The sequence below is a fragment of the Stegastes partitus genome, unplaced genomic scaffold (assembly GCF_000690725.1).
Source record: "Stegastes partitus isolate 25-593 unplaced genomic scaffold, Stegastes_partitus-1.0.2 Scaffold376, whole genome shotgun sequence".
NCBI lineage: Eukaryota > Metazoa > Chordata > Actinopteri > Pomacentridae > Stegastes > Stegastes partitus.
The window spans coordinates 92589-113002 of NW_007578107.1; the positions used below are offsets into that span (position 1 = coordinate 92589).

Consider the following 20414-nt stretch of genomic DNA (forward strand, 5'->3'; position numbering starts at 1 on the left):
ATAGACTGGTGACCTGTCCAGGGTGTCCCCAGCTGGGATAGACTCCAGCTCCCCGCGACCCGAGTGCGGATTAAGCGGTGTATAGATAATAGATGGATGGGATAAGCGCAGTTCCCTCATCCCCTACTGTTTGATTTACAACTGATACAGTTACTGTAAGGTAATATGATTTCTAATCATTTGACATTTAGGTGAAATCGTACTCAGGTCTGCTGTGCGCTACAGTAGCGAGGCCCACTGTGTGTAGCTGGACTCGTTGAGGAGACCTCTGCATGACATTGAGACAAACTGCAAATTAACTTGATGTCCTCTTTGTCTTTCAGATGATCCAAACCAGCAGAACACTGATCGAGTCAGCTGATGTGGTCTACTCCAAGCTCACACAAGCACAACGGGCAGGTATGTCTAATTATGGGATGCAGGAAGCCCTTTCTGTCCTTTGCTATAATATGCTTTGCTTACCGTGATGTTATTTTGTGTTTTCTGAAAGCTACAGAGAAAAAAAAAATCTTTCCTGTGTAGATTCTCTCATTTCCTGACACTTGAAAAACACAAACAGCTCGGCGAGGATCTCTCCGCTGCTGTGACATGAATCAAATTACCTCACTTACTGGCATATTTCTTTAAAAATACGCCCGTAAGAAAGCAGAATAAATGTACTCGAGGAGCCGAATGCTTTTTAGTGCATCTTCGCCTTCGTTTTTAAGGTCCAGATGAATCACGAGATGTACAAATCCGCAGCCCTTTTTAAACACATTACGTGTCCTTCAGCCTAACAGAAGCGAGTATCCTCTCCTGCAGCATCTCCATCAACATCAGTGAGTCAGAGCAGAGTAGTTATCATGTCAGTGGGCAGGTGAAAACAATCAGCCGCCGCTCAGACAAAAGGATGCGGGAGAAAAGAGGCCAGAGAGCATAAACATCCTTTGGGAGGAGGAAGGGAAATGAAAAGGTTTGAGCGGGAGGGAGGAGGAACGACAACACGGATGGAATTAAAGAAGCATTTTGTGTTTTCGCCGTGTTTTTTAAGAGGTTCAGGCTTTCAGGAGGGAGGACCAAATTAACCATAATAAGATCATTAGGAGAGAAATGGCTTCGAATAAAGCAACGCCGCCGCCGCTCGTCTTCCCTCCGCCTCGTTTGCATTCAGCGCTGAAACTCCCTCATTTGCTTCTGTTCAGCAGCAGAGTCTCTGCTGGAGAGCTGCTCCAGCAGGAGGTCAGAGTTTGAATACGATTTTGCATGTTGGTACCTCACATCGGAGAGCTGGAGATCCAACTGAGGCGAATGTGAAGCCTACAGATTTTGACCTTGTTGGCTTTGGACGATTTTAGACTAAGAACATACTGGATCAATAAAATAAATGCAGCGTGGCTCAGAAACGGTACACAGAAGAGCAAGTTGTTGGAAGATACATTCAGCACGGTGAAACATCTTCTACAGCTGAGGTGCAGGAAAGAGTGAAAAATTTTATACAGTCCTCAAATGTATTCATACCCTTTCATTTAAAAAAAAGGGGCAAAATTCACAATCGTCACTTAAATAAGTAGAAATTGAAAAAAGTAATAATAAATAAAAATTTGCAAAATTATAATGTATTGAAATAAGATGTTGCTTTTGAATTGTGGTTGAAAAAGAATAATTTTTAAAAAACAACAAATGTGTCAGAAAACACTCAATTGCAGTGATTGGCTCAACAAAATATTAGTTTACGGGTCCCATCATGCTTGTTTTTTTTTCATATTTCTGTTGAACCACAATTCAAAAGCAATGTCGTGATTTTCATTACATTTTTATTTATTACTACTTTTGTCGATTTCAGCTTATTTCAGTGACTTTCTGTCTTTAATGGGAGGCTATGAATACATTTGAAGACGACTGAAGATGCTGCAAACATGGAAATAGTTAAATATCTATAGTATGTGGAGTCACCATGTGTTTGTGAACACTTCGAAACATGTTGAACGTGTTGAATCCAATCTTTTTTTGTCAAATTTGAATAAATCCCCCTGTTTTTAATGATCCGTGATCTACATGGTTGTTCTGTTTCCATAGAGGTGCAGGATTTTGTATTGCAGTGAAAAAAGAGCCCACAGAGAGCAAAAATGGAGCAAAGAGCTCTTTCGCTGCCTCCACAACAACAAGCCCAGCTAATACTCGTGCTGTGCAGTCACCCAGGGGTGCAGGTTGAACTCCGGGGCTTCGATCACAGAGCTGGAGGCGGCTTCAAAGGCAGAGCTTAAACCCAACACAGCTGCTCTCTCCGCGGTGAGAGTCGCTGGGCACCGGAGGCTGAGGCTTCACTCACTGCTGCCGTCAGGGGTTTTGCTGCAGCTTTGTTTGCTGTCTAGCTTGTCTGGAATTAATCCTAAAGGGGCTTCGAAAGCAACAAGTTGAAGCCTCTTCCCGAAGAATGATCGTGCGATCCTTCCAACAACATCGAGGCTCCTGTGTTTGGAGTTGTTTGGTATTCACGTGTGTGTAAAGAAAGACAGAATGATGCAGAGCGACAGCACTGAAGAGCCTCAGCTGCAGCCAGACGTAACACCTCCCAAACCATCCTCACATCACTTCCATGTCAAGTCTGTCTACGCCTGCAGATATCAGCGGGTCGCTGCATGAAAAATCAATCAGAGCCTCCCACCTGACCCCCTCAGAGTCAGCTGGTGTTTTATTTACAGTAGCTGAGTGTGTTTAATGAAGGATCGTCATCTAGACACGATTCAGTCTGTGGCAGGAACACTTTTCTAACACAGGGACTTTAACACTTGAAAACTGAAAGTTGGAAAGGTTTTTATTTGACTGTGGGTGTATGATGAAGGCTTTAGTGGTAAATGGCGCCTCCTAGTGTTGTTGAGTCACTTAATTCACCAAGGAAATGTGGTTCCACCAAACTTAACATGGAGCTTCAATTCAGCTTCCCACATTGATAAATATACTCTTACACTGACTACACTGTAAAAAATCAAACTTCTTCTTTTATTGAACAATGTTTTTTTTCCCAGTTTTCTTAAATTACTGATAAAATTTAGTTTAATCACAGAAATAAGTCATTATTTGCATGTTAGCTGTTAGAAAAGAGGCCAAAACTATCAATAATGTCCTCATCACAAATCTAATATATGGTAATCCGTTCTCTTACAACGTTTGACCCCAAAAATACATTATTAACTGTATCCAAATCAGCAAAAATATGATTATTAAACAGATGTTAAAAAAGAGAGAGATGCATTAAGATTGAAAAAATGTAAACTGTTATTTTACAGATGTACCCTGGTTTGTTAAATTACAGATAATAACCAGTAATCTGATAATAACTAATTTACATTTTAACTGTCAAAAAAAGAAAGAAAAGGCCGAAGTGACAAAAAAAGTTTACATTAAATATCTGTATTTTTTACAAATGGTGACTGAAAACGGTACATTTAAAAAATATGTTTTATTTAAAACTACAAAACTTAATATTTGACATATAATAATTTAACTGTTAATACAGTTAAATTACAGATAGTTCGTTTAAAAAAATTCAAAAATGTATTATTTTATTGCTGACTATAAGAAAAAAATGTAAATAATGTCAACATAAAAAATGTTTCCTTTTACAAATTGTAGTTCTTTAGCAGTTCTTGACCATAAAGTTGCAGCTTTTTACTGTATTCAAACCAACTAAAAAATATTAAAACAATATTCATCATTATTTTTGCTATTTTAACACTTTTTCATCATTACAGCATTGCACTGTTTTTTCTTGTTTGTTTGATTCTTTTGCTTCTTTTTTAAAAGTATTTTTTTCTGGCACTTTTGCTGCCAGACTTTTACCATTTTTTACCAATAGTTATTTTTTATTTATTTAGTTTTACAGTCTACGTAGTCATTGCAGATTTTTTCACAGATAACTTTTGTTTTCATGTAAAATATTAAATGTTCACATAAAAACTAAACATGACGGTGACTTTGCTCTGCACCACAAACAAAGAGTCAGTCCTCCTAAATCATTTATGTTTCACACTAGATACTGAATTGGCAAAAATAAAACCACTTTGAGCCTTTTTTTTTTTTTATGTATAAGCTAGCTGTCAGGTTTTTTTCAGAAAAATGCTGAGCTGCTGGAGAACAATTCGTCGTGAAACCGCTCTAAAATGTTCTTGACCTTGATGATGCTGAATGTGTGACAAACAGAGCAGCTGAGATAAGCTGCTTCAATTTCATTTTGCAATCACACATCTAATGAAATGCTATATAAGGCTTTCTCCCAGTTTTAGTGTTTTATTTGGCTTCGGCTCATTACAGTCGTTCCGTATCCTTTAGAGAACAGAAAATAAAACCACAGCGTCCTTGTGACGGCTGAGAAAGCTCGACTTCATCTTGATAGATTGACTGAGTGCATCCTCCAGACGCCATCCCATAGCCGCGTGATTACCGACGGTGGCAACGGCCTCAACACAGACGCAGGATCAGGCAGGACGCTGGATTGAACTGAAGGTTTTGCTCCTTTGATCGATCCAGAGGCCAAAGGTATAATTCTGGCATAATGGCTGTGTGTGCAGCAGAATAAGGAGCCACTAGAGGACGGGCCGTCAGCATCGGATGAAGGAGTGTGTTCGCCTCGTCTAAGCTTCATTCGAGGCCTGTGATCGGACCTGACAGCCATTAAAAGTGAGATCTGCTCAGAGAAATCCATAATTCATTCATTCATTCATTCATTCATTCATTCAATCTTTATGTTACTCTCAAAGGCCGAAAAACCCACCAGTGAATTTGAAATGCGTGTTATATTTAAAACATTTTCATTTATCAGAGCCAGAAAAAAACAAAAATAAATGTCGGATTTTTACATTTTCCAGCAGTCCTTGAAACAAATCTGAGCTTCAAATCGTGATAATTTATCCACATACAAGTCTCATTCAAAACAGTTTACCAAAATAAATGATGATTTTTGTACGAACTAGATTGTGTAAAAAAAAGAAATCATTCCGTCCTCCTGAGCACAAATCAAAAGCAACAACTAACTCAGCTAAATATAAAAATAAAATATTCTTAATAGCAAAAAACTTTTATATTTTCTTTATGATTTATGTTTTACCCTAATTATGTAAAAGCACAACCCCAAAAAATAAATAAATCTGCACTTTTCGGTGCAACTGTGACTCACTTTCCAATTAAATTTTCACTGCAATCTAAAGTCCTGCACCTCTATGGAAACACAACAACCATGAAGTAGGAGAGAGAAATCAGAAATCTCTTCTGTACAGTATGACACGGTGAGAATGACAGAAATCAGAACAAAATAAATTCAAAAGCTGACTTTCTTTGATTACTTATTTTACCAAAAACTTTTTTTAAAAATTTAATCAACACGTCCAACATTTTCCCAAGTGCACACAGGTGTTGCCAACAATGGAAAACATATGGAATCTCTACATAATATAGATATTTTACCACTTCCATGTTTAATTTGTTTGTATTCTTGTCTCCACACGACTCTGTGGAAACACCGCCTGCAGTTCAATCAAAAAAGTCCCTCATTTTTTGTCATGTGACTGTTGGTCACATCTGAGTCACTATTGGCTCAACGATTGTGTCAAGAAACACAGAATTTTTCAACTTTTTACAAAATCCGGCTAGAGTAAAGGATTCATTTCTATCAATTTTTCAAGTGAAGAAGAGATATCATAATTCTACGATTTTCTTCATTATCCTGACTGAACAGCACAATAAGTTTGAGGGCTCTTGGAAAGTTGAATATCACACTCTGACTCTGATAAATGGTGTAATTTTGGTGATTTTCTGAAAAAGAAATAGCACGCCTTTCAAACTTGCTGGTTTTCAGGTTCAGAGTGTCAAAAGCGAAGCGACTGCATCAAACGAGAGATGAACAAGAAGAGCTGCACAGGGCTTTCTTCTGTCCACAGCCGTAGCAACAATATGATTTAACACAGGAGCAGCAGCAGCAATAGTGCCGTCCTTTTCTTTTAAACGCATAATTACAACCGCTGCTCCGTCCTGAAATGAGCGACACAAACCGAACTCCTGAAATGACTGGCACACAGGGTTGCTATGGCTCTCACCCGCCTCCTCTTCTCCTTCCTGTGTTCAGTTTATGTCCAGTCATTATTGCAGCTAATCAGTTTAATTTGGCCAGTGGAGCTGACGTGTTGATGAGGATGGAGAGAGGTGCTGGATGACTCCCCCCTCCTACCCCCCAGGCGCTATCGATGGCTCGCCATCACACACATCGCTAATGGGGGAACCGGGAAAACAGCTGGGATGCACAGTCGACCACCTCCAGATGCTCCCGCTGTGTTTTTTGTGTACACTGTGTACGCTGGCTGATGTGGCTGCACTCGTATATCTAATCAGTGTGCGGAGCGCTCCACTCCCACTCCTTCTCTAAGCTCGCCTCAGCAGCTTCCACAAGGGTTTTCTCTTCGGTGAGGATTTGTTTCAGCGTGAACGTGGTGCAGGCCTTCCTCTTCTTCAGCCTTCTTGTTAACGAGTAGTTTTGTTTATCCGCGGACATTCGTCTATAAATGTCATCTCTCCAACACCGTTTGCTCCCGTGCAGCCCCATATCATCACACTCCCACCTCCGAGCTTCACTGTCAGGACTGTGCATTCAAACACAACCACAAGGACAGACGGATGAACATGGAGACAACTATGAAGAGATACAAAATGACCACAAAGAGCCACAAATCAGCCTTAAAGATACGCAAAATGACCACAAAGAGCCACAACAACCTCAAAGTTACACAAAATGACCACAAAGAGACCCAAGTCGGTCTCAAATATACACAAAATCACCACGAAGAGACCCAAATCAACCTCAAAGATACACAAAATGACCACAAAGAGACCCAAATCAACCTCAAAGATACACAAAATGACCACAAAGAGACCCAAATCAACCTCAAAGATACACAAAATGACCACAAAGAGACCCACAACAACCTCAAAGATACACAAAGTGACCACAAAGAGACACAAAGCAACCACAGAAATAAGAAATGACCACAAAGAGACCCACAACAACCACAAAGAGACACAGAAGGACCAGAAGGACACATAAAGTAGGGACCACAACACAAGTTAACAGACAGATGACAACGAAAAGACACAAAACTGGTCTGTTATTCACTATAACTCCAGCATGTTTAGTGTGAACCTGGTCAGGACAACCACAGTGAATGCATCGTCCTGACCAGGTTCACACCATCTGAGCCCAACAAATGTATCATGTGACCAAAGAATGTTCTCCCAACATCCATCAGGCCTGTTTAGTAAAATTCCATTTTTCATGTCAAGTGTTTTTCTTTGATGTTCTGAAGCACTGTCTCTTGATTTCCGCTGATAACCCCTGTGCCAGGTCTATAGCAGCTGCCGTCTATTTTTCCGACCTACATTGTGAAAGTATTTCACTGTCCGTGGAGTCATTTTAGGAAGACAACCAGGTACTATGGCTCCTTCTATAGCTCCTTATTACTGCTTCAGCTGTGTTTCTACTGATTTTAACCTTTCTGGATCTTTTTCCGTCTTTATGACGTCTCACAATCGAGTTCCTCTGGCAGGTCTTTTACATGTGGAGTGCTTCACTGTCAGGACTATGCATTTACTACATATTCAGGTCATTTTATAGCCATGTTCATACAGTTGGACTGATTGGAAATCACAGGTGGACTCCATTTAGTTCAGTTTATATTGTTGGGGCCTGAATTTTTGAAATCATTTTTGTAAAACATTTCTTCATATGATAAAATGCTAGACTGTTTCCCTTAGAATGAATGTAGTTATTGAGAGATGATGCCATTTGGAACCATTCAAATGCAGCTGAATCGACTCCAGCAGCTCCTCTGAGTTTCGTTTTTTAGATTCTAGCGGAACAAACTCTGTAGCTCAGATATTTCGAATAATCAAGCCATTTGTACGGCAGCCTGGCGTATTTCTCAGCATCTCGAGGTCTGTCAGGTCTGAATTTAGCTCAGCATCCTGCCATGTTAAAGCAGGAACAGGTGCGAGCTCACTGTATGTGTTTAGGACCTACTGCCTCCCTCTGCTGATTTATTGATGCCTCCATCCATGCAAACACTCCCTCCATCTCGCCATCCACTGCGCTGAGATGGCTTCGGGCGACTCTGTGTAGATTCCATTACCGTGAAAATCCAACCGATACGTGTCTTCCTTTGGTTTTGTACAGTCATTGTTTCCCAGCTCGTCTGCAGCTGGAAAATCCCGTCTTGTGTTTGCAGCGATGACACACACACACACACACACACACACGCCCGAGTATGAATGGAGATAAATTAATGAAACACTCGCCGCCTTTCCCCGTCATTGTTTTCATCATTTCTTTTCATCTCGGAGATTCTGTTTGATTTTATTATTTACTTACCTTCTCTCTCGCTCAGCCTCCAGCCTGTAGCTGTTTTTTTTTTTTTTCCTGTGCAGGAAAAAGAGGTGCTGCTGCAGCACTCATTACAAGGGCAAAACCCCTCTGTGGTGGATGCAGTAAACCTTCACCGAGGTGTGTTTTCGCCTACATTTGTGTGTTTCTGTTCAGAGATACAACCCCCTCTCTTCTTCTTCTTCTCTGTTTCCATCAGAGCAGCAGAACACAAGACCCTGTGTGTTCGCACTGTGCCACGGGGCCACATTTTGTTTATTAGCTCAGATTTCACACCGTTTAAGTGACACTAAGGAGCAGCAACTGTGCGGCTGTTAGGGGAAGAGAAAGTTTAATAATTGCGAAATTAAATGCTTGAAGAGGCTGTAGTGCGACGAGCCGCCCGCAGCTAATTTCATCTCTTATTCAGCTTCCCTTGCGTTACTTGCCATCGCAAAAAAAAAACAAAAAAACTGCACCGGCATCATTAACTGCAACAGATTTACAAGATCGAATCAGCTCTAATCCCCGTTAGCGCCACTTCCAGGCTGGGAAACACGAACCGTTTGGAGCGTTGACACTGTGAACCCCAAAAAATCTGCCGGGTGGTTTGAGAGGCATGTTGGTATTTAAAAAAAATCAGCACATTTAAGCTATTTATCAGAGCTAGAAGCTGGAACGACAGGAAGGATTGTTTAACTTCCCAACAGTTCTCATGTGTCAGCTGCAGGATTGAGAAGGAAGCTAACCAAATTTAAGCCAAAAATGTCATAAAAATCACTTTATTATACGTGTTTTATTTAAAAATGAAAGCCTTTAGTGACTAAACTGCAACCTACTGTCACATTAGAAGAAATTCAGAGACTTTTTTTTGCTAAATCTTTATTTTAGTCCACTATTGGGATCACCAGCAGGTCGTACATGCTGAGTCAAGGCTTTTTTTTTTGGTTTCTCTTGTTGTAAAACAGATTATCAAAGAAATTCAACATTTTATTAAGTTATTTGTGTCGTTTTAACTTTGCCGTGCTGCAGTGAAGACATTTCTTTCTCCTTCTTCATGGTTGTTCTGTTTCCATAAAGCTGCAGGACTTTATGTTGCAGTGAAAAATGAACCAACATTGGGGAAAAATGTGAAAGCCCTTCTTGTGTTTCTATTTGCATCACCATCAGTTGTGTGCTGCCCTTTTTTGACCTGGTCAGTTTGGAAAAAGAGATTTATTAGATTAGATTCAGATTCGATTCAACTTTATTGTCGTTACACGTGTACAAGTACGAAGCAACGACGTTAGCAGTTAGCATCTAACCAGAAGTGCAATAGTGCAGAGTATAAAGTACAGATATATTGTTAAAACAAAAATAAAATGAAATAAATAAAATTTGAAAAAAGTAATAAGAAATAAAAATTTACTAAATTATAATTTAGTGAAATAAGACATTGCTTTTGAAATGTGGTTGAAAAGAATAATTTTAAAAAAAAAAAGTGTCAGAAAACACTTGATTGAAATTATTGCCTTAAAGGGTTGTTCAACAAAATATTAGTTTACGGATCCCATCATGCTTGTTTTTTTTTTCATATTTTTTTTCATAATGTCATGATTTTCATTACATTTTCATTTATTATTGCTTTTGTCAATTCCAACTTATTTCAGCTGTTTTATTCCTTCTTTAATGGGAGGGTATGAATACATATGAGGACGACTGTATTTATATATATGTGTACATATATATAAACTATGGTATTTACGACACGGGGTATATTTACAAATGGACATGTGCACTAGAAGTTGAAATAGAGCATTATCATCTCCAAATGGCAGGTTAAATAAATATTTAAAAAAAGGAAAGAAATGAAGAAAAAGCAGCAAAAAGGTCCAAAAATAACCCTTCATGGGATTCAAATGGTTCAAAGTGGTTGTGGGTATTTTGCGAGGCGAGGATGAGGAGAAATCCGAGATGCTGTCTGGCCTATTGAACAGCACACACCCCGAAGATTTAAGAGCAGCAAACAAGCTCATTAAGGAAATGGTTCAAGAGGAGCAACACTGAAGGCCACAGCATCTATTTTCTGTACTTAACTTAGCCCACAGTTTGGTCATACAATGTGCTTCTTTACCAAATGTAGCACAAGATGACGTGTTGTGTTGTTATCTAAGTTTTCTTCTTTGCACTGGGAGCTCCATATGTGTACGTTTTCATGCATCAATGATGAACTCCATGAGCAACATCACACCAACATAAAGTCTCTGTGCAGCTGGAAACGTCACTTAGGATTCAGTTTTTCAACCAACATGAAGCCAGTCACTGGGCCGAGCTGAATTCTCTGGTCTCTTACAAGTTCAGGTTTAATTCAAGACTTTTCTTGACCACACTCGAGCTTCTGCTTGTTCCTGAACAGAGCTGAGACAACGACACGATGGGGTTTTTCTGAGTCGTGTTTTGTTTCGTCGACGCAGTAAATGGAAGCGTCGGGTCAGCGGCGCCGGACAGACCGACAGACCTGCTGAGACTTACGGCTTTAGGAGGAGTTTGTTCTTAAAGCTCAGAGGGATTAGTTCTGGTCTGCTGAGGCTAAATGAAGCCTGATAGATTAATTAGACGTCCGCCTGCATCGTACAGCCTCGGTTTTGTCCACAGAAGCAGCTGTGATGTTGATTCTGCAGAATCAGTGTGACAACAAGAGGGAACGGCGAGGACACCGTCAAATCTGAACTTTTTTTTTGCTCTTTGTTTTATCAGTAATTCCTCTAGTGTAGTTAAAGTAGAAGTTTTAGAAGAAAAAAAAAAAAGAAAGAAGCATTTTACGAAGTATTTAGGGTTATTTTACAGAAATTTTTGGTGCCTCAGCTGCTGGAATTTTTTTCTTTTTCGTTGTTGTTTTTGTTTTACAGTGTAAACACAAACAGACATGCATTTTAAAGAAACTTAAAATGTTTTATCTGCTACAATAAATTCACAAATCTGTCATAATTTCAATATATCGTGCAATAAATTCAAGTTTATTCCTGTAAGCATATGTTTAATATTTGATACATTCAGTGACGGCGTTGGTTCTGTAATTCCACATGAATTGTTTGTTATAGGAGACATTATTACAAATAAGCCATAATTACAAAAAGTATTCACAAGAAAAATGTTTGAACAGATTCTTTCCATAATTTTTGGAAAATACTAAATTATCAAAAAAGAAAAACAGAATGTGAATTTCCATGTCTGATGTTACAAAACATAAAAAATGAGTAACTGTGAAATAATATTATTTATTTTTATTTATTTTTTGACTGTTCAGATACATTGACAAATTTTACAATTTTTGTAATTGAATTTTTACATAAATATTTCCATTTTGTTTAATGAAAAAACTGTTAAATTCAAGTTTTATACTGTAAATATATTTCTAAAATTAAATACATTTACTGACAGTATTAGTTCTGTAATTGTATAATTTTATGATTTTTATTTTTTTTTAAATTTGTTTGGTAAATGAGAGATATTTTGAATAATTACATGGGTACTTCCAGTAAAAACATGTTGATTGAATGTGTTTTTTTTTCAGCAGTGTATAATATCTATATACACTGATAACCTGTATTTATATTTTTACAGCATTTATTAACAGATATTTTTCATTAAACACTCACAAGACCCCAATGAGCAGAACATAACCACTGATACTGTGCGTTTTTATTAATAATTCATCCGTCTGCTTCCAGGTCTGGACTTCCACGAGGACCTGCATCGCATCGGGGCGAAGGAGGGTCTGAAAGGTCGGAAGCTTCAGAAGGCCATGGAGAGCTACGCCTGGAACATCACCGTCCTGAAGGTGGGAGGAGGTTCCAACACAGAAACACTGCTGTACACTGTAAAAACATAATGCCCCAAAACTAATCTTAAGATGTCGAACACATTTAGGGAACACTGAGCTGCATTCTTCACTATTAATCAGCTCATTTAAAACACCAATTAGACGGATTAATCAATCATCAGCAGTAATATTCAGCTGTAGCTCTAATTTTCACCAGTTTGTGTCAGTCAGACATGAAAAGGCGAAACCGAATCAGGAAATCAAACATCCTGACACTGAAGCAGAAAAGCTCAGCCAAAGGAGCGTCTTCACTCAATAATAAATGATTTCAGGGTGATGGGATAAAAATATCCGTCTGCAGTCGGTTCCTCTGTGCAGCCGGAGCCGCATGTGGTGGGTTTTCACTGTTACCGTTCGTACGAGCCAGTGTGAGCCGGTCCCGTCGTGTCCCGTCCAGATACTTACAACGAGCAACTACATCAAACTGGAATCAACAGTAATTAATTAAGGGATTTATGGATTAGAGAGGAGGGAAATACAATTAGCCCAGAGAGCTGCTTTAAGACGTCGTGGAGTTTAATCTGAGCAGCAGGAAACGATCATCCAGACGCTTACGGTCCCCGAAGTAAACTCACAAGTTCACATCAGTCGGAGTTATGAGCCTGAAACAACAGAAAAAATTGAAAAAATTGCAAAATAATTATGTTTTTCACAGATTTAAATACAGTAAAAGAGAGGCATTTTACTGTCGTGCTTGTCAAAACAAATAAAAAATAAATGTATTTTATTAAAACTAAGATTTTTAATGTAGAAATTTACAGTTTTGGCCTGTTTTTGTTTCACAGTAATCAATTATTAGTTTATATGTCATTTAACAAAACAAGGAAAATCTGTTAAACATCAGTAAATTTAAAAAAAAAAGAATTGTACACATAAGTTATTTGCCAGCAATTCTGATAATCGATAATTCAGTTTGAGTCATTTTTTTAAGGAGAGAAAAAGTTTACATTTTCTGATTGCAGGTTCTTAAATGTTAATATTTTTCTAGCTTCTTTTATTTTTTTGTGGCAGCAAACTGAATATCTTTGGGTTGTGTTGGTTTCTGGCATTTTACAGAGCAAGCATATAATTGATTAATCAAGAAAAATTTCACAATTTTTACTCAGTTTGGTGTTTTATCTTCCCAGCAGTAGATGCGTGAAAGTCGGAAAACCCGAAATGATTCAACTAAAATGATGCGAAACAGCAATAAATAAATACAAAGGAGCAGATTTAGTTTTTTTATTTTTCATTACCTATTTTTAGGGTTAACGTGGAATTTTTTTTTTCTGTGATTTTACTAGTTGTTATCAGAAAACAGGAACAAAACAGGAAACATCTGTAAAATAACAGTTCTATAAATAGTTACTTTATTTCAGTCCTCAATGTACACAAGTTTCCTTCGAATCATGGAAAATACAGTCGTGACTCGATAATCGGACACTAAATGTAAAACCTTCTTTTATGTCGGATTGTCAAGACGGAGGTCCAAATACGAGGAGGGCTTGATGCTTGAAGGCTCATTAGTTGTTAATATTTATTGTTCATTGGTGTTATAATAACTAGTAGGGATGGTCCCAATAGCACTTTCTGGTCTCTGGATATTCAGGCCTAATTAATGATGAATATCAGAATATTCTGTGTGGTCGGGGGACACTTCCACCTCCGGAGAGCGCTCCGACAGGGTGGAAGTGTCTGGAACACACAGGCAGTACTTGGCTGCCGATGCTAGTTTAGTTAGTGGTCACAGTTCTGTTTCTACCATCGGTGGCGGCGTCATGTCGGAGTCGGTATCCAAGGCTGTCGATATGTTAAGGCTGTTTTTAATGGGTTCCGTTCGTTTTTTCCTAAAAACCTGTCGGATAGCAACGTTTTGGATTGTTAAGGGTCGGATTATCGAGTCACAACTGTATCTTTAAAATAATTCTATTTTTCTGATGTAAATACAATAAACTTCATAATTGTACAGTAAATTGTAAAAGAGCAAATGACCATTTATAGAAACATTCATCATTCATTTTATAATATTCAATACACACATTTTCTTTTATAAGTAAATGCAGATATCAGCAGAATAGTGATATTTCTGCTGTTTGATAAACAGTAGATCTGTGGGATTTTATAGTCAAACATGGCAAAAGAACAAATTATTTATCAAAATTTATTTACAACTTTTGGCCTGTTTTTCTTTTTTTAAGGATTAACATGTAAATTATTACCTTTGTCTGTGATTTTACTTGTTGCCATGTATAACTGAACAAAATTGATGAAAATCTTTAAAATAACAGTAAAAAGCAGCTAAAAACCTTCACTTTTTACAGTGTAAAAAACCAGTAGTTATACAGTCAGGGTGAAATGAATCATCTTGGCATGATTTTGAGCTGAAAAACGTAAAGACACATCCATTTCTATCCTAAAACAGGAACATTATGGACCTTTATGTCGCTGCAAATGGCTGCTTCTCTCCAACTAATGCAGTGGAAGCTGTGCAACAGACAGAATGATCTAAATTAGGCTCCGCTGCTCTCTCCAGAATCAGTAGTATTTAACAGGTGGCCTCCTCATCCTGAGAACACACACACACGTCCCCTCTTATTTTTAATCTCGTCCATGCTCTCAGCATAAAGGCGTCTTGTCCAACCTCCCGTCCTTCGCTCGCAGCATTTGGTGAGAGCCTGGCGACTGTTTTTGCCAAAGCTGGCAGCCGCTTCGCTTATTTCACCTGTCAGCTCCTCCAGACTCTCAGCAGGCCGGGAAGTGGAAGCTCGCCGGTCGAGGCGGGGATGAAGAAGAGTCGTGTCCTCTTTAAAACCTCCCCAACTCCCCGTGCAGCCTCGCTCAGAGAGCCACAGTCAGACCAGAGCTGTCACCGCCGATGAGGGTGTTTGCCCATTTTCTGTCACCGGCTTGTACCTTTCTGTCGAGAGGGAAAGCAAATGCAGGGAGACAGAAAGGGAGGCTTTGAAGCAAATGTCAAGCGTATTGCTTTTAGGAATCCAAAAAAAAAAAAAAGATGCGTCTTGTTGTTCTCCACCGTCGTAGCTTCCATTGTGGTGAGGCGGCTCCGACCTCTTTTCAAATCTTTTCCAGGTTTTTATGCTGCGTCGCTCCAAAAGCTGCAGTAAATAGACGTGTTTGGTGTTGGTGGTAGTTCAATTAAGAACCCGTATGCAGCGTGCAACGTCACATAAATGTCAAATGACTTGGATTTGAATCACCTCTCGGTATTTGTATTACTTGTAAGATGAACAATTGCTCTAAAAAAAAATAAAAAAACAAACATTACATTCAAAGTACAGCAGAAACTCAGCTAAACCGAGTCTACTTGGGATTCCAACATGTTTCTAAAACCATCTATGATCACCAAAAATGTTTAGTGATTCGCCAAAGATGGAAAAGGCTTCAGGAAGATCAACTAGAAACCAGTTAGAGCTGCAGCAGTAATCAGGAGGTTTAGAAGGAGCCACGGTACCACGAATCAGAGCTGCAGTGGTCGTCCTCCTGTGTTTTATTAATGGAGTTTCTGTGAAGCTCAGACACTTAAGATGTGGCTGCCAAAGGCTTCATGACGTTTATAGATGAGCCATGACTATCTATGGATCAACCAAAATACTGGCTGACAACATGACTCCCAGTCTGTTTACGGAACACGACTAGTCCAGCATGAGAACCATCCAAAAGACAAAATCACACAAGAGTAGGTAAGGGAGGAAAAAACCATAAACTTGAACTTTGAATCAAATCGAGCATCTTCTGAAGTGTGAGGTGTGTCAGAAAAGTTCCAGGACTGGTATCACAAAAGCTTCATTTCAAATCCAAACTACAAGTTTTCCCCTGGAGTCCAACACACTTCCCAGCCTTCTCTGCCTTCACGCCGCCATGCACTCCTGGAAGTCACAGCCATCTTCTTCAAAACGGGTCCCCTTGAAGACCCCCTTGAGCTTGGGGAAGAGGAAACAATCCCACGGAGCCAGGTGGGGTGAGTAGGGAGGTTGCTCCAGCACGGCGAGGTTCTTCTCAGCCAGGAACTGTGGGATGCTCAGGGCATCGTGAGCAGGTTGTCATGGTGAAGCAGCCACGACTCGTCCTGACACAACTCTCGCCTGCAGGATCTCTTTGTAGACGTGCTGGTTGGTCATCTAAAGGGGAAAATTTGTAGTTTGAAATACATCTTTTGTGACACCAGTCCTGGAACTTTTCTGACACGCCTCGTATTTCATCCAGGTGGAGCAACACATCCCCTCCAGCACCTCACCACAGTGAACACATAGTCCTGACTGTGCAGCAGTTGTCACTTTTGAATCATTTGACATTCAGGTGTGCTCACTGTGAAGCCATAAATTACGGTTCAGTCGGAGAAAATGTGCTCTCAGTCTTCTTGTCTCCACTTTCTATCGATGTGTCCAACCTTGACAATAACACCCAGCCAAGGCAGCCTCCCTCTCTTTCTTTATATCTCTCAAAGAAACGGGCCGTTTCTAATGAACGAGGCGGCACTGGGCTAGAATTTAATGAGGCTATCGTGGTGGGATTTGGTGGCAGGCCTCGCTCAGTCCAGCCCCCCCCTCGTGGACAGCATTAGACCAGCTGTAGGCCTGAATGCATCCATACACAAGTGCCGTCGTGATTTGGCACTGGCAGCGCAGGACAAGCTCCTCGCTGTCTTATTTTATGCCTGGTGAGTCATGACTTACATAATTTTCAGCTTTATTTTTTTCCCCCCAACATATGACTTATTCATGCTCCTGGTGTTGCGTGCTGGATTCACTCAGGTAAAAGAGAGCTTCAGCGTCACCTGGGCAACACCTTGCGATACGTCTGCGCCTTTATTCTTTGACACTTGAGGCCGGCGCTCCACAGGTCGGCCGAGGGAGGTGGAAGTCTGTGGATTCATCCGAGCAGATGTTGGGAGTGGACAAGGCCTGAAGGGAAAGAGATTGTACAAGTGTAAGGCGGCTTGTGGTCAGGCTTTTGGACAGTTCTAATAATATAAGCGCCCCTCGCACACAGAAATAACCGCCCGAGGAGAGAAGTCCACCACATTTCCACATGGCAGCGACAGCTAGCTTAAGGAGGCAGGCTGGCCCAGCTCAGGACGCCTGCCCTGACCACTTCCTCCACATATGGCCGGGATTCATCTCTGGGGTGTTTGAATAAAGAGCAGAAACGTAGTATAATATTATCACCATATGACAGCACTGTTCGCCAGCTGAGAGCAGCAGTACAAAGAGCTGGCAGCCAACCAGAGGCCTCCGTTCAGTGGCCTCACACTGCCCCCTTGTGTACGCTGAGCGCTAATGCATTCAGGGAAAAAAAGTCCTTACAGTTTTCCCGCAATTAATCGTTATTTAGACACTCAGTTTGACGTTAAAAACTTCTTATTACAAATAGATGAGGTCAAAAAAGGGCGGCATAGAATTCATGGTGTTCTCTAATGCAGATAAATGGTAAATTAACCCCTTTAATCTCAAGAAGTTTCACATTTTTCCTCACTGTGGGCTCATTTTTCACTGCAGCATAAAGTCCTGCACCCTTATGGAAACAGAGCGACCATGACGAAGGAGAGAGAACTCAGAAATGTCTTCTGTGCTGTATGACATAAATCCTAATTTAAAAATAAAAATGGGGAAAAAAAGAAGTAGAATTTCTTTGATTGTTAATTTATCTAGAATTGAAAAATAAAATGGACTCAGCATGTACAGCATTGCTCCAAGGTGTGAAAAATAGCACAAAAAGAAAGAGTTAACTTTACACACCGTAGATTCTGACATCTTAATTTCTTCCCATACAGCTCAGTCGAGACAAAACAGTTCCAGACTTTTTGCTTCGTGACTGTTTTGTCTCAGCTGAGTCAGTCATCACTTTATAGTTGCACTAAAGTCAACTTATTTTACAGAATTGAGTTTATGCAAACTCACTATTTTGGGGAAATTTTTAAACAAGAGGTGTAGAATAAAAGGATTCTGATGAAATATTGTGATTTTAAGCTTAATTTACCAGATGGAGCTGAACATTACACATCCATCATCTATACACCACTTAATCCTCACTAGGGTCATGGGGGGCTGGAGTCTATCCCAGCTGACTCAGGGTGAAGGCAGGGGACACCCTGGACAGGTCACCAGTCTATCACAGGGCCACACTTAGAGACAGACAACCAAGCACACTCACATTCACACCTACGGACAATTTAGAATCACCAATTAACCTCAACATGTTCTTGGACTGTGTGGGAGGAAGCCGGAGAACCCGGAGAGAACCCACGCTGCACAGGGAGAACATGCAAACTCCACACAGAAAGATCCCAGGTGTCCTAACCGGGACGCGAACCGGTGACCTTCTAGCTGCGAGGCAACGATGCTAACCACTGCTCCACCTTGCAGCCCTACATCACACATGATTAGTTCAACGAGAATTCAAAAGTGAAAAATGCAGCCATTTTTAAAGTGTTTTAAGTTTCTGGCTCCGGTAAATTGTGTCATTTTTGGCAACTTTATAATTATTTTGATTATTATTGTGTTTATAAGTAAAAAAAGAAGAAGAAGAATACAGATTTGAGATGTTATTTTGTACAATATGGAACCGTAAAATTACACAGTTTTGCTGTATTTAATTATTTATTTTTTTATGTAGGATTTTTGTTTTTATTTTCAGTGATTGAACATTACAGTATGTAGCTTTTTTCTTTTCTTTTTTAAAAAAAATATTTCCTTCTTGGACTCTTGCTGCCAGATTTTTTATTTTTTTTTCTTACATAATTTGTTTTGCAATGTAACTAGAATAAAGATTAAGACATTATTTTTATTTCTAGAGATTTACCTGACTTTTTTTCCCCCCACATTTTGTGCAATTCATTTTCTCTCTTTTTTGCCTTTACAACATCGTGGCATGTCTGAAATAAATGAAAAACATTAGAACCTAAGATTTAACCCTACAAAGATGTATCTGAAAGTCCAGCTGTGAACTGATTCTGATGTTGATGTTGATGTGTTTTTCTGTCTCTCCTCTCAGGGCCAGGCCGACCTGCTGAAACACGCCAAGAGTGAAGCTCTGGACACTCTGCGTCAGATCCACTGTGCAGCTCAGTCCTGTGGCCTCAGCAAGAACGGAGCGGCGTCTCCTCAGCTTCAGCACCATCCTCACCATCACCACCACCACCACCACCACCAGCCGCCGCCGCCGCAGATCCCGCAGCAGCAGCCGCCTCAGAACAAGCCCAACCTGCAGCCTCCGGTCCTGTACCAGCTCCAGACCCACACCGCTCCTCAGGCTTACCTCCACCCCCTTCCCCAGCTGCCGTCTCCCCTTCCTCTGCTGCAAACTCTCGCCAAACCGCCGGCGTACCCCCAGCCTCCCCCGATACCGCAGTTCCAGTTCCAGAGCCAGCAGAGGGCGGCGGGAAACCTCGACAGCATCCCCGAGAAAGACAAAGAGCTGGTCAGTGACAATCCTGCGGGATCCTGCTGACCCGCAGCCTGTGCCCACAGAGAACCCGACCCGAAGGCGGAGGCAGGAAAGCAGAAGGGCGTGGAGGAAGAGAAACAGCAGGACGGAAAGGAAAAGGAGCTGGAGGAGGTGGCGGAGAGAATCAGGGAGATGATGATGGCGAGGAAGGTTCGGCGAGTCAGAAGCGAGACGCGAGTTTGAAAAGAGACGTCACACTTCAGTCACACATTTCTAAGCAGCATCGGATTTAGAAGATAATCGTCCATCTGAGCCAGAAAGTTTACATCGCTTCAGTCTTCTCTCCTGGGTCCGTCCACGACAAATCAATCAGATCCTCTCTCCTGATGTTTCATCTGCAGTAACTTTAGTAGATTTAATGAAGCCATGCAAAGTTGTACCTTCATGCCATGAATATGTTCACAGCTACAGGCCCTTGAAGGACACAGAAGTGGACATTTCTCACTTTTTATTGGACTTTTTCCATCTTCTCTGAGCCTCATCACTTCATCAGCACAGCAGACAGACACATGACATTTTCAGGGCTCAAAAACACATCTGAGTTCTGTCAAAAACTGCAAACAAATCAGTTTTACACCCATCCAGGTGTCACAATCTGAACAGTAAATCTGTTCATTTTTTAAAAAGTAATAATCTATCTAATATATTTCACGAACAAGAAAGTGCTTTCTAAAAATTTGTTTGTCTTCTGTGATTTGCGAGATCCTCAGTTTATATAAAAAAAAGACA

At 40.3% G+C, this 20414-nt stretch overlaps 1 protein-coding gene across 1 annotated transcript in view; it reads left to right on the forward strand.

Annotated features, from left to right (window-relative positions):
- Positions 1-20408, forward strand: part of LOC103359488 (inactive phospholipase C-like protein 2) — a 110016-nt gene extending 89608 nt beyond the window's left edge. Inside the window, exons 4-6 of the mRNA XM_008284850.1 lie at positions 324-399; positions 12091-12200; positions 19233-20408. Of these exons, the coding sequence (XP_008283072.1) occupies positions 324-399; positions 12091-12200; positions 19233-19688 (642 nt within the window). The 3' untranslated portion in view covers positions 19689-20408. The remainder of the gene's footprint in view (positions 1-323; positions 400-12090; positions 12201-19232) is intronic.
- The last annotated feature ends 6 nt before the right edge of the window (positions 20409-20414 follow it).